This window comes from Phyllobates terribilis, unplaced genomic scaffold (genome assembly GCF_046119375.1).
Source record: "Phyllobates terribilis strain yellow unplaced genomic scaffold, ASM4611937v1 Scaffold_2__4_contigs__length_985480577, whole genome shotgun sequence".
In the NCBI taxonomy this organism is placed as follows: domain Eukaryota; kingdom Metazoa; phylum Chordata; class Amphibia; order Anura; family Dendrobatidae; genus Phyllobates; species Phyllobates terribilis.
The window spans coordinates 265631018-265646695 of record NW_027362762.1 but is presented as its reverse complement, the minus strand read 5'-3'; the positions used below and the strand labels follow the sequence as shown (position 1 = coordinate 265646695).

Below are 15678 nucleotides of genomic sequence, written 5' to 3'. Positions count from 1 at the left end.
GTGCTCACTGCCAGTATCCAGGCCCAGAGGACTAGTGTACAGTCTGTGCTCACTGCCAGTATCCAGGCCCAGGGGACTAGTGTACAGTCAGTGCTCACTGCCAGTATCCAGGCCCAGGGGAATAGCGTACAGTCTGTGCTCACTGCCAGTATCCAGGCCCAGGGGAATACAGTGTACAGTCTGTGCTCACTACCAGTATCCAGACCCAGGGGAATAGCGTACAGTCTGTGCTCACTGCCAGTATCCAGGCCCAGGGGAATACAGTGTACAGTCCGTGCTCACTGCCAGTATCCAGGCCCAGGGGAATACAGTGTACAGTCTGTGCTTACTGCCAGTATCCAGGCCCAGGGGAATACAGTGTACAGTCCGTGCTCACTGCCAGTATCCAGGCCCAGGGGAATACAGTGTACAGTCTGTGCTTACTGCCAGTATCCAGGCCCAGGGGAATAGCGTACAGTCTGTGCTCACTGCCAGTATCCAGGCCCAGGGGAATACAGTGTACAGTCTGTGCTTACTGCCAGTATCCAGGCCCAGGGGAATAGCGTACAGTCTGTGCTCACTGCCAGTATCCAGGCCCAGGGGAATAGTGTACAGTCTGTGCTTACTGCCAGTATCCAGGCCCAGGGGAATACAGTGTACAGTCCGTGCTCACTACCAGTATCCAGGCCCAGGGGAATACAGTGTACAGTCCGTGCTCACTGCCAGTATCCAGGCCCAGGGGAATAGTGTACAGTCTGTGCTTACTGCCAGTATCCAGGCCCAGGGGAATAGTGTACAGTCTGTGCTTACTGCCAGTATCCAGGCCCAGGGGAATAGCGTACAGTCTGTGCTCACTGCCAGTATCCAGGCCCAGGGGAATACAGTGTACAGTCTGTGCTCACTACCAGTATCCAGGCCCAGGGGAATAGCGTACAGTCTGTGCTCACTGCCAGTATCCAGGCCCAGGGGAATACAGTGTACAGTCTGTGCTCACTGCCAGTATCCAGGCCCAGGGGAATACAGGGTACAGTCCGTGCTCACTACCAGTATCCAGGCCCAGGGGAATACAGTGTACAGTCTGTGCTTACTGCCAGTATCCAGGCCCAGGGGAATACAGTGTACAGTCCGTGCTCACTACCAGTATCCAGGCCCAGGGGACTAGCGTACAGTCTGTGCTCACTGCCAGTATCCAGGCCCAGGGGACTAGCGTACAGTCTGTGCTCACTGCCAGTATCCAGGCCCAGGGGACTAGCGTACAGTCTGTGCTCACTACCAGTATCCCGGCCCAGGGGAATAGCAGCGTACAGTCTGTGCTCACTGCCAGTATCCAGGCCCAGGGGACTAGCGTACAGTCTGTGCTCACTGACAGTATCCAGGCCCAGGGGACTAGCGTACAGTCTGTGCTCACTGCCAGTATCCAGGCCCAGGGGAATACAGTGTACAGTCTGTGCTCACTGCCAGTATCCAGGCCCAGGGGACTAGCGTACAGTCTGTGCTCACTGCCAGTATCCAGGCCTAGGGGAATACAGTGTACAGTCTGTGCTCACTGCCAGTATCCAGGCCCAGGGGAATAGCGTACAGTCTGTGCTCACTGCCAGTATCCAGGCCCAGGGGAATACAGTGTACAGTCTGTACTCACTGCCAGTATCCAGGCCCAGGGGGATACAGTGTACAGTCTGTGCTCACTGCCAGTATCCAGGCCCAGGGGAATACAGTGTACAGTCTGTGCTCACTGCCAGTATCCAGGCCCAGGGGAATACAGCGTACAGTCTGTGCTCACTGCCAGTATCCAGGCCCAGGGGAATACAGTGTACAGTCTGTGCTTACTGCCAGTATCCAGGCCCAGGGGAATAGCGTACAGTCTGTGCTCACTGCCAGTATCCAGGCCCAGGGGAATAGTGTACAGTCTGTGCTTACTGCCAGTATCCAGGCCCAGGGGAATACAGTGTACAGTCCGTGCTCACTACCAGTATCCAGGCCCAGGGGAATACAGTGTACAGTCCGTGCTCACTGCCAGTATCCAGGCCCAGGGGAATAGTGTACAGTCTGTGCTTACTGCCAGTATCCAGGCCCAGGGGAATAGCGTACAGTCTGTGCTTACTGCCAGTATCCAGGCCCAGGGGAATACAGTGTACAGTCCGTGCTCACTGCCAGTATCCAGGCCCAGGGGAATACAGTGTACAGTCTGTGCTCACTGCCAGTATCCAGGCCCAGGGGAATACAGTGTACAGTCTGTGCTCACTGCCAGTATCCAGGCCCAGGGGAATACAGCGTACAGTCTGTGCTCACTGCCAGTATCCAGGCCCAGGGGAATACAGTGTACAGTCTGTGCTTACTGCCAGTATCCAGGCCCAGGGGAATAGCGTACAGTCTGTGCTTACTGCCAGTATCCAGGCCCAGGGGAATACAGTGTACAGTCTGTGCTCACTGCCAGTATCCAGGCCCAGGGGAATAGTGTACAGTCTGTGCTCACTGCCAGTATCCAGGCCCAGGGGAATAGCGTACAGTCCGTGCTCACTGCCAGTATCCAGGCCCAGGGGAATACAGTGTACAGTCTGTGCTCACTGCCAGTATCCAGGCCCAGGGGAATACAGTGTACAGTCTGTGCTCACTGCCAGTATCCAGGCCCAGGGGGATACAGTGTACAGTCCGTGCTCACTGCCAGTATCCAGGCCCAGGGGAATAGCGTACAGTCTGTGCTCACTGCCAGTATCCAGGCCCAGGGGAATAGCGTACAGTCTGTGCTCACTGCCAGTATCCAGGCCCAGGGGAATAGCGTACAGTCTGTGCTCACTGCCAGTATTCAGCGTTGGATGCATCTTCGATATTATGTAGAAACCCTAAAGCAAATAAAATGCTGAACAATTTTTAGGTTTGATATCGTGTCTATAAGATGTATTTATTAAAGGAGCATACTCTATGTATGATCTCATGTCTATTGGTCTTCTCCGTCCAACGTGTAAATCTGCCACTGAAAGAAAAATGTAGTAATCTTTTGTGCAGATTGCTGATTAATCAATGTACCTTAAGGGGTATTCCCATATCCAAGATCCTATCCCAACATGTAGTAGGTGTAATAATAACATTAAAAAATACCTCCAAATAGAAATGTTGTATAGTACTTCTGATGAGCTATGTTGCTATATGGTCGTGACCATGGATACCTAAGCTACGGCAGTGCCCTGCACATGGGCTAGGCGTCATAGCGAATCAGAACTATACTGCATTTGTAATTGGTGGTATTTGCTATTAATAATAATATTATTAGTAGTATTCTACCTATGGAGATAGGGTCTTAGAGATGGGAATACCCCTTTAATGTTGATCTGGCAGCCATACCTTACTGTTCATGTCCAGCTGTTAACTATTATGTATAATAGAAACTTACTGTAATTTATATTCAATGTAGTGGTGTTCTTGGCACAAGGAATGTATCCTTTCCTTCTATCCAGTATTCATTGCTATCCAAATAGGTTGGCTAGAAGAGATTAAGAGGTGCTACAAATGCTCAATCAGATTATACAGGGTTTGTATATAGTGACAAGAGGACATGTCAGTGGCATAGAAATGAATCAATAAAGACTGGGTCACAGATGTGTCCATTCGTAAAAGGCAATCTTTCACCAGGTATTTGCTACCCTGTCTGTGAGCAGCAAGGTGTAGGGGCAGAGAACCTGATTCCAGCAATGTGTCACTTACTGGGCTGCTTGCTGCAGTTTTGATAAAAATCAGTTTTATCTGCTGCAGATCTAAAAGTTCTATGCTAAGCTCTGTATGACCTCTGCACCCACAACACTTATTGCCAGCTTTCTGCCTATGCACAGTGTACACAGAAAGCTGCCAATCAGTGGTGGAGGCAGGGTTTGAAAGAACTCTGCAAGTTTACTAGTCATCTAGTCATGATCTTCTGCTCATCTACAACAGTGATGTTATTAAAAGTACAGTAAGCAGCTCAGTAAGTGACATCGCTGGAGTCGTGATCTGCCTCTGTATTACACTGCTGGTAACGGAGTCCAGTTAGTCATCTCTGCCGGGGGTTGGAGCACAGTACCGCTATAAAGATACAGTAAGAATCCAAAAAGAAGTGTGGGCCTACAGTATGTTTGGTAAGTGAAACAAAATGATGAGGTTTGGACACTCGCTTTTATTTTGGTAGTCCTTGTATTATCAGCAATCACGTTCATCCGGAAAACCATGTAATTCATCGTCCCCTAACCATACATTGAACGTGTGTGTGTGTATATAGTATCTAGAAGTACTCCAGATCTAGCCATAATTCTACTAGAAGTTCATGCTCAGTCTATACTCACAATTCTCATTAATGTTTTTTTAATCAAACTGTAAAACTAATCAATAATATGTCCACTTTTTAAACAGAAGATTGAAAGTGAAAGGCTATGACTTTTGTGTAAAGGACATGGCTGAAGATGTGACACGTGTGGCATAGAGTAGACCGACAAATCTGGTGCTTCCTTAGACGCATGGACTGTGATACATGTGGCTCATTTAAGCTTATAATTTAGGCTGTTTTAGTAAGTGTGCCCCCTTGTATTTATTACTCCAGTGCATGTGAGAGAGAAATACAGCTAAAAATGGATTATTAAGCTGAACAAAAAAATACTGCGGTTTATAAAAAAATAATAAAATCCCCTACTCTTGCCTGTTTTTATTTTTTCTTTTCCCCACTGGTTCAGTACTGATGCTCCAGTGGTCCCGTTGGTTGATGTTTATAGGTAGCTGGCATGTGACCACAGCAGGTCACTTGTGGTACTATTAGGATTGCTTATGGTACTACCAATGGCCATTTTCCGTTTTTGTGTTTTTTCCTCCCCTTTTTGTCCCAAGAGTCATAACTTTTTTTATTATTATTATTCCGTCACTGTAGCCGTATGAGGTCTTGTCTTTTGCAGGGCACATTGTACTTTTGGATGACACTACTGATTTTACCATATAGTGTACTGGAAACGGGAAAAAAAATTCCAAGTGCAGTGAAATTGCAAAAAAAGTGCAATACCACAATTGTTTTTTAGCTTTTTTTTTATTTACCATGTTCACTGTAAGATAAAACTGACCTTGTAATATGATTCCCCAGGTCAATGAATGTTCGCAGATACCAAACAGATGTAGTTTATTTTTTATTTAAGTGGTGACTTTTTTTTCCGACATTTTGTATGAAAAAAAAACTTAGCGGTTGTCGCCATTTTTGGCATCTGGGGCTGTGTGACCGCTTAAACTTAGCGCGCCGAGCTGACATTTTTATTGATACCATTTTGGGGTAGATGTGATGTTTTGATCTCCTCTTATTGCATTTTATTGCAATGTTGCGGCGGCCAAAAAAACTTAATTCTTGCTTTTTTTTTTCTCATGCTGTTTACCGATCTGATTAATTAACTTTATATTTTGACATTTATGAACTTGGTAATATCAAACTTTTTGTTTTTAATTTTCAGTGGGACAAAAGGGTGGTGATTTGAATGTGGTTTTTTTTTATTATTATTTTTAAAAATGTGTTTTTATTTTATACTTCATAGTCCTCTTAGGAGACTTGAAGCTGCGATTGTCCAATTGCAGGGCTTCAGCAGTGCTATGTATAGCAAAAATCACGATCTCCTATGAACACCGGGTACAAGTAGGATTCCCAATGATGGGCATGGGGGTCTTCTGCAGACTCCTGGCTATCATGACAAGCCAGCAGCACCCTGCAATCAAGTGACAGGGGGCAGATGGGCGAGATCTGTGACGCGCTTCCGGCTGGCGCGTGTTAAATACAGTTGTCAGAGATTGAAAACCGTATTTAACTGGTTAACACCCGTGGCTGTTAAAGGCACATGACAGCTGATTAAATCATCTGTCATGTGTGGGGAAAAATGCGGGCTCAACGCCGAAGCCCGCTTCAAAGTCGGGAATGCAACATATGACGTAAATATACTTCATATGTCGTGAAGGGGTTAAGCAACGGTAGCCATGATGCCAGTAGTACATTGCATAACTGCTGAGGCCACTTACTGCCTACAGTAGTAAACACAGACCAAAAGATCTGCTGGTGGGTCTGCACTGAATCTGTAAGGAAATAACTTGTTTTTTGCTGCTTGTAAATGAAGACATAAAGTGCCGATCGAGCATCAGCTTTCAATCTGCGTGGAAGAGGAGAGCATAGACCCCCCCCCCCCCATTTCCCACCCTTATCGGTCCTTCAACAGTTGCGAATTTGAAACTGAACATTTTTTGATAACCCATTTATCAAAGATTCTTGATGAAAAGCATGCAATCATTTTAAAAATACAGGCTCGAAGTGTCAGGGTATATTCACATATAACAGATTCATTGCAGAAATGCCTGAAATCCATTTTTAAGCATATACAGGGATTTCTGCAACTATTCTAATGAAAAGGACAAAAAATTTCTGAAACTAACCTGCCTTGTGTAGACTTGCTCTGAGTAGTCTGATCCTGAAGTTAGGTGGTGGTCTTCCGTCTGCTTCCTCTTCTGCTCGTCTGGAGATGGTAGAGTAAGTGGCATAATATTGCAGAACATGGATTGGACTGGTCTACGGGGGAGTCGGTGAATCCTTAGCTGGGCCCAGCAGTCTGGTAGGCAGTGACGGGAGGCCTGTCCTAACACAGAAATGTGTTGATGTGGATGTACTCGTTCTACCCTGGTGCCCTAGACATGGGTGGAAGTCAGACTGACCCCACTGCAGGAGAGCTGTCACCTATTCCCTGCTGTCTCTGCAATGCACAAATCATCTGATTCACATGCCAGTTATCATATCAGATTTAGTAGTCATATCACCTTTTATTAAATTAGACAGGTAAGGGAGGTTTAGGGAGAGCCGACGTTGCGTGGGGGCGCCACTGTCGTGACCCTAGCGTGCCAACCTCCCCTGCTCAGACAGGTTTGTGAATTAGGGTAAGATCCTGACCTGATGACCCACACAGGTACTGTAGCCCATCTCTTGATGACAAATTGATGTTTATTGCATGAGATTTGAAAAATGCATAGAAAATTTAAAATTATTTAGTATTAATGTTATGCGTTCACATGGTATATTTTTAATGCATATTTAATAAAGGTGATATTTTAAGGGGATTACATGTAAATAATTATTTTAATGACACTTTTTCAAAATCAATATTATAAGCAGTTTAGCTATCAGCCACATCTCTCCTGCAGTGATTTCAGGGTTATCAGTATCATCCACTTTTCTCCTGCAGTGCTGGCACAACAGGGGAAGGCGGCAGTTTGCTTCTGTAGATGTGGATCAGGCTAGTGCATCACTACTTTAGGGCAGGAGGAGGAAGCGGACTCTTCTACTGAGGTCGGTCCAACTCCAATACCCAACATTGAAGGGGTGGGAGGGGTGCGCTGATGTAGATCCGCTATTTACACACACTCCCACTTGCCCTGTAATGGGGACCTCTTTCCTTTGAGCCCTGCCTCCTGACGTGTCCATCACTCTGCAGCTTCTTGCTGCTGGCTGGCGACCCTATGCGGACGCAGGCTGAAGTTCCCTGAAACGCAGCGGTGGGACGTTTCTGAGAGAGGCAGTGACAGTCTCATGGACAGGGTAGTTTTGTTCTGATGTGAGAACACTGCCAAAAAAAGACAACATACTTGGTCAGATAATCTTGCATGCAGCTGAACCACTGGCCCCCAGAATTAATGTCACTGGTGGGTCTTTGGCAGCCTGACCGATACTATGTAGGACTGAAATACAGCAGGTTTTCTTGTACTCTCTAACCATGGAGCATAGCAATACACAAAGCTGTGATATAATTAGCCAATGCTATTTGTTACGTTGCTTCATTGTTAATTTTAGATGCTTTGGAACAATGCAATGACTAACCATGTAAAATCAAATGCTGGGTGTCAGCACAGTTTTAGCTCGGGTTTATTGCCCTACATAAATTACCAGGATATAATTTCAGCAGGGTTTTTGTGTTGACATTTTTCCATTTAGTTTACTTTAAGCGTCTCTTAGGCACGTGATTGAGAGTTTACATATGGTGCATCTTAACTTTTCCCATTTCTCACTCCCACTGAAATATGCAACTTTCTTCTTATTTTGGATGTTAGAAGTGTGTGTGGCCTCTCATGTGGAAGAAGCCATATGTGCTTCTCCTTCCCTCATGGGCTCATGTGTATCCGTTGCAGATGAAGGCAGAGAACAAGGGGAGAAAGATGCCAGCAAAATTACCACGTACCCTCCTGGAACAGTTCGCTTTGACAGTGAGCTCCGGGCTGTGCAGGTCAGCTGTGGCTTCCACCATTCAGGTACCGGCTCCATTCTTCACATTGGTAGCTGCTGCATCATGTGGCATTATAAAATGCAGATGTTTGTGTGTTTTTTAGATTTTTTTTTTTTTTTTTTGTTCATTCGCGTTGCATTCTTTTAATTGATAAAAAAAATAAACACTTATTATTTTAAAGCGTTTTTACTTTGAAGTTTTATTCTGCCAACCAAGCGTATGCTCCCTATAGCCTATGGGAATCTGGGAACCTAATCTTATCAGCTGCTGAATGAGAACCTGACTGCTACCCTAACCCCCCATAATTCGCCACCATGACTGTATCCCACCCATGCACCCCTCAGTCGCACTGAGCAAACACTGGTGAATTTCAGACCAAAACACAGAGATCACTCTTATCAGTATTTGCTCATGTACGTAAAAAATGGTATCTGAATTAGGCCTTATAAGACCATTTTTGTTGCTAAACGATTGTTAAATGTGAAATGAACTTTGAACCCTGTAAATTGGTGAGTGACTAGTGGAGGGGGGTGTAATTTCCCTGGGATAACCCTCCCTCTCGTTGTGTAAGCATGCTCACATACCCCTGTGGATGTGAGCAACATGATTTGCGACATCACATCCAGCTACTTGCAGATCTCAAGTGAACCTGTTATCTCATTTTTGTGATTCAACATTTAGAAAAAAAATGGCAAATTCTTTTTCATATCTGTATTTATAAATAACTAATAAAACGAAACGTGATATTGCAGTTTTCACATTGTTCACTCATACTTTGTTTCAAGAAGAGTTTTCAGCAGGCGCATTGTCAGCAGAGGCAGAATTACATTAACACCGCTTGTAACGTGTGAATTTTATGAAATGGCAGTAGGAATGGGTATAGAATAGCTCCAGTGTTCAATGTGATAATTGTAGGATTTCTGTTTTTTATTTTTAATAAAGCTTGTGATGTGTGAAGGAAAAAAAAACAAATTTCCAAAAATATGCATTCATAAAGAACCCGTTATCCGATTTCATGCTGCCTGAACCACGGTCAGCATGAATTGGATGACTGGTTCCCTTTACATGTATTTTTTACACATTTTTTTGGGAAACATTTTTTTTTTCTTCTTCATGGACATGATTGAAGCAGTGTGTGTTTTATTCTGAGACAATGTGGTGTTTCAGAGTAAACCTATTTTGAGAAGCTGATTGGGGACTGTGTCTTGAGTGACTAGTCCGATGCGGTCCTTGGCTGGCTTCTTCACACCCTGCCGCCTATGACTGACAGGTCTTTCTTCATAGGAGAGACCAATCAACCAGAGAGGGGCAGGGAGAATCCTGAATTACAATTAAAATGAGAAATCCTGTACTTTTCACACTGCCCTCTGGGGCTATTCTAGCCTCATACTTCCTGTCCTTGCAATAAATTCACATGTACATTAGCAGCAGTAGACTGACTCAGATTGTATCTTTTGTATTAAAGCATCCAATGAGCGTGTGCAAAGATCATTGGAAAGGGGGCCATCACCTTTTGTAAATGGTGAATTCTGTGTTATCATAAGCCTGCTGAAAAGTTTTCATGAACAAATTATGAGACTAAAATGGCCCCAGTGACCAGTGTGAAAATTGCACGATCGGGTTTGTTTTAATTTTTCTTACCAGTAATTGTCTGATGACACACATTCCCTATAGGTGGAGCTTAAAAAAATAAAACACCAGCTAGCGCCACAAGTATTAAATTACAATATGTAGACACGGGAGCACTTAAAAAAAAATAAATAAATAAAATACTCCACTTCAAAAATTGTTAGCATGATTCAATAAGAAAATGTTACATTTGTCATTGGACATCCTCTTTGACTAGAATGCTATACATCAATCCAAGATCATGAATATGCTAAAGAATGACAAGACAGATTTTAACTGATATATCGAAATATAAATGTTTGTGTTTTTATTTGAAAAAGCAGGGGAGCAAACATTGAAAGCCAAGAATTCATTATATTCTATTTATTTTTAATGTTAATTCAATTTCCATTCTAATTGTAAATGTCTTTTAGTTTAATTTAGCTACCTTGTATCTGCTAAATGCAGACCTTATAAAAAAAAATGTCATTACAAATTCCCTCACTGGGACACATAATAATCTTTGCTTTCTTTTGCCTTTAGTGGTACTAATGGAGAATGGTGATGTGTACACTTTTGGCTACGGTCAACATGGACAACTGGGACACGGTGATGTCAGTTGTAGGTGAGTACAGCACAGATTTCTAATCAACCGGTGTATTAAAGGGAAGGTGCCATAAAAAGTGTTCAACAATTGAAAAAATGTGAAGTATTGTTAATTTTTTTTTAATATTTGTTTTTAATGGAGTAAAATATGAAAAATAATTTCAAAAGGCTGGTATTTTCCCACTTTTAAACGCTCTGTGAAACAGCTACTGAAATTTGCCATAAAAACCTAGCTAACATTACGACTGCAGTGGATGTGGGGGGATCACACGTGTGTGATTTCACTCCTCTCCTTCCCTTCTGGGTGTTTGCAAAAGGATAAGAGGGTGAAGTTTAGGTCACGGCCCCACTATCAGTATTCGGACAATGTGGAGTCATTTTGTTGGTGACTGCAAAGTGATACTGACAAGTAGACCTTGTCACCGAGGACAGCCGGCAGCACCGATTCTGTTTAGTGTTGCTCGCTGTATCATAAACTGGGATTAGATACGCAGAGTGTATCATTTACTGCGCGTAGAGTAACACACTGGGATTAGATTCAGGGCTCAGTGTAGTGTATCACATGATGGGATTAGATATAGGGCTCAGCAGAGTGTATCACACAGGATGGGATTAGATACGAAGAATCTAATGTGTGTAATGTCACACATTATACTACCGCTCCCTTAGAAATGTGTGACCCAGCTCTGTCTACTTCTATGGGCATTAGATACACTACTCTGGGGAGTATCGCCTGGGGCGTACATACAAATCATGGTGCCCCAAAAAAGAAGTTCTAATTTTCATGTCACAGCTGGAGGCAGCCAGTATTTAGGAGATGCTGCTGTATTTGAGGTGTGTAAGTGTCGTTACACACCAGCAAATGCAAATGGCAGCCCCCAGTGGCTGCAGAAAAAAAGAATAAAAAAAAATTAAAAATTGTGAATTTAATTTTGCATTAAAAATAACTGATTGTATAATCAACAATTATTAATACAAAAATAAAAATCACGGCACCTTCTCTTTAAGGTTTGGTAATACTCATATTTTTGTAATTTAAATTGCTTTACCTTAATCTCTTCCCGACAGGGCCAAATTCTGTTATTTTTTTTCTCCCTTTCTTCCAAGAGCCGCAACTTAATTTTTCTGTTCATATAGACCAGTGCTGGCAAACCTATGGCACGCGTGTCAGAGGGGGCACGCAGAGCCCTCCCTAAAGGCACACGCTTTTGCCACAGTACTAGCGCTCCTGGACCTGCCGAGTGCCAACGCCAGCCCCTACTTCAGCTAGATATGCCTTCTCTGACACACATCTAGCTGAAGTGTATTGCAGCGTGCGAATTGGCCAGGCCCGTGCGCAGCAATACACGTTGCTGCCCAATCAGAGGCCAACAGCTGACGTCAGCGTACACGCTACTGGGCGCATGGCAGTGACGTCATGCGTCCCCGTCGCTAGGATGCTGAAATCAGCTGCCGGCTACAGGAAAGGATGCGGGAGAGGAAGGAAGGTGAGTAGGAGTGTTTTTTTCTATATGCGATGGAACAGCGGTGCCTGCAGGGGAGCATATATACATGGATTGGGGGAGGGCAGCCTATATATATATATATATATATATATATATATATATATATATATATATATATATATATATATATATATATATATATATATATATATATATATATATATATATATATATATATATATATATATATATATATATATATGGATTGGGGCAGCATACATGCATGGATTGAGTGGTAAAAAATAACCTGCCAATAGGATTCTCTCCTTGCTGGTATGATTTCTGTGATTCCAAACTTGTCCAGTTTGACTTTTTTTCCACCTCTAAAAATAATAATCTCTTAAAAGAAAAAAGTCACCATTTGTCGAGTCCCATATCGTTTTAATTTTGGTGTCAATGGAGCTATGTGAGGGCTTATTTTATGTGGGTGCGAGAGTGTTTGATACCATTTTAGGATAGATATGATATTTTGATCTCCTCTTATAGCAACTTTTAAGGTGTTGTGGCTTCAACAAAAACAAAATGCAATTTTGAACGTTTTTTTAAATGTTTTCTTTTCATGGCTTTTACCAATTGGGTTGATTGATTTTTTTTTATATTTTGATAGAACTTTTATGGATGCAACAATACCCACATATGTGTGTTGTTTTTCTTTAAACTATCTTTATTTTTAATGGGGAAAGGGAGGTGATTTGAACATATGTAATGTTTTTTTGATTTTGTTTTTTTTAATTGTTTTTTAGGGGATTAGAACCTATGATTGTTTGATCGCCTGAGCTGCAACAATACTGCAGTATTGCTGTATATATGAAAAATCACGGTGTTTTTGAAGCTAAGCCACAGTTTTGGTTTCAATAAAGCTCTGTGATGATAGGCCTGGAGATCTTCCAACAGACCCCTTGTTGCCATAGCTACCGATTTGGCGCCCTGCAATCACGTCGTAGGCAGCTCAACACCACAATGAAAACTGACGTCATTCAGTTTAGGCCTCAGTGAAGTAGACTGTCAAGTCAATTGAAATAGTGTGTATGCCTGCTCCTTACATGAAAGTAACAAGTAGAGCGAGGAGTGACGTCATTCACGCTTGGGCGGCACTGAATGCACACCTATTCATCAGACAACCCTTTTAATGAATTAGGCGCATCTTTTGCAGTGCCTTCATTAATACTAGTGTACAAAACACCAGTCTTAATCCGCCTTTGTTTGTTCTCTAGTGACACTTTTATGATTTCTTTACCTATATTTTTTGGAGTAAAAATGGTTCTATTACTGATATTTTGCTCTAAAGTGCAACAAAAGATAAAAGACAAAAAAAAGAGGATCTTTAATTTTGCGCAAAATTCATAAGCTCATATGCGCTGTCTTGAAGAATGTGGTGCAAAAAAAAAACAAAACAACAAATAACACAAGATAAAAAAGAATAATCATTAGATAAATGGATATGATGACCCTTTTGTGACCTAGACATTATTGCAGTCAAATTTTCCCTTTTTTACTGCTTAGAATTTACTGTAGCGTTTGTCTGGCCTTGGGGTACAAGTCTGAAGTCACTCTGTGACTGCAGACTTGTGAAACCTCACAGCACGCACACTGTGCACTGTAAGGATTCTCTGGAGCCCGGAGTGGGCGGCAATGTGATCACAAGTATGCAATCTGCATACTTCCGGTCAAATTCCGACTAGACATGTCTGGCCTTGCTCAATACACTTGCGTTGAGTGAGTCTGTGTAAATCTGGTCAACACGTGACCGCATTGTACGCAGATCAGATACTTGCAGTCACGTGCCTCCACTCCTGACACTGGAGAATCCGGACAGCATTCAGTGCGCACGCTGTAAGGATTCACAAGTCTGTCACATAGTGACTTCAGACTTGTACCCCAAGGCCAGAAAAAACCCTTTAAGTACATAAATGCTTTTTAAGTATTTTCTTACCTTAGTGGTTGCCTTCTTTCAATTTTTTTAAATGTAATAGGATACAGAAGCTGAAACTGATACAAACCTGTACAAGGGTGCATGCACATTTATTTAGTTTGGGGGTTGAACTCCTACTGCTAGATTCCTTTTAATAAAGCTTCTCCTATGGCTCCTGTACATTTCTTTTGTGTGTGATGTTTAGTATTTCCCTCAGTGTAAGTAGAGACTGTCTATTCATCCTGCGTTGGTGGATATATTACAACATGACTTGTATGAAAATAATCTCCCTTATAGCTTATTCCCATTATGTAATGTATACTAGGTAGGTTATTGCTAAGCAATAGTGATATTACAGTCTTTGAAATGTCCTTTGCTCTTGCAGGGGATGTCCAACATTGGTGCAGGCGCTGCCAGGACCCAGCACCCAAGTCGCAGCTGGGAGCAATCACTCCGCAGTCCTACTGATGGATGGCCAGGTCTTCACATTTGGAAGTTTCTCAGTAAGTTGCTAAAGCAAATACATAAATTCTCTATTGCAGTGCTATTGTAATGACCACTTCTTCCAAATAATGGGAATGTTTTATTTGTTTTCATGAAAGTGATTGTAAATGCTTTAATGCCCAAAAATGACAAATCTATTCTAGGAGTGATGGCCAACATGGTACCACAGTATAATGAATATTTTACTGTACATCATGAAAGTGATTAAAAGCAATCTTCTACATGGAGCCCAGTCCATGTCACAAGCTACAGAGAGTGACAGCGCTGTGGCATGGAAATTCTTTAAAGACGTTAGCTGAACTCTCCGTGCCTGTTTACATGGAAAATTTGATATTTTAATCCGCTTTGTTGTCATTTACATTTAAAGGGGTGACTAGCCCTTAAATGTCTGATAGAAGGGTGTTGCAACAGTCCAAGGCAGGTGTCATGTGTCTGCAATTGTGCTCCCTTGTTTCTGAGGCTCCCATTTGAGTGATTAGCGACAGCCACGGACATTCCTGGCCACCGCTGGATGCTGCTTCCATCTTACGTGCTGGATGAGTAACATCTGTCTGGTGATGGATTCGGGTCCTGCATCAGGGACCCCTGTCTGTTAAACATTTGACAGTGCCTTGAAAAAGTATTCATACCCTGTGAATTTTTCACATTACACCCACAAACTTAAATCCATTTTATTGTGATTTTATGTGATGTACCAACACAAAGTATCAAGTATTTGTGAAGTGTAAAGGAAATGATACAAGGTTTTATAATTATTTTAAAAATGTATATCTTAACTCCTTTACGACATCCGCCATAGATGTACGGTGCAAGTCGGAAGCGGGTGTATGCAGCAGGCTTACGCAGAGAGCCTGCTCCATACCCAGCAGGTGATTGCTGTGTATTAGAGCTAGGACCTGCCGCTAATAGTCACGGTTGAAGCAATGCTCCCCCCTTGATTGTTAACCAGTTGAATGCATGCGTGCATGTCATTCTCTCCACCCATCAACGCACCTGTGACATGATCGTGGGATGCCAGTGGGTTGTAATGACAGCAGAGGGTCAGCTGATGACCCCTGTGCTTGTCATTATGGAGCTCCTTAGAAACCCAGCAAGTGGCCAGGCTTTAAAGGAGACTGTAATTTTTGTTATATGCAGCGATGCTGTCCCATCGCTGTGTATGGCGCAAGCGATCTGACGATTGCAGCTTAAAGTCCTCTAAGGAGGCTTAACAAACAGTAAAAAGTAAACAAAAAAGTTTTAAAAAATATGAAAAAAATATAAAAACAAAAATTCAAATCGCCCTCTTTTTTTCCCCATTGAAAATAAAGATATT

The 15678-nt window shown here is 42.8% G+C and overlaps 1 protein-coding gene across 14 annotated transcripts in view; it reads left to right on the top strand.

Moving 5' to 3' along the window:
• The window catches only part of MYCBP2 (MYC binding protein 2), a 275096-nt gene that overhangs the window by 127716 nt on the left and 131702 nt on the right, over window positions 1–15678 (top strand). For all 14 annotated transcript variants that reach the window (XM_073664071.1, XM_073664076.1, XM_073664064.1 and 11 more), the window contains 3 exons: window positions 8134–8253; window positions 10380–10461; window positions 14245–14362. In XM_073664071.1, the coding sequence (XP_073520172.1) occupies window positions 8134–8253; window positions 10380–10461; window positions 14245–14362 (320 nt within the window). The remainder of the gene's footprint in view (window positions 1–8133; window positions 8254–10379; window positions 10462–14244; window positions 14363–15678) is intronic.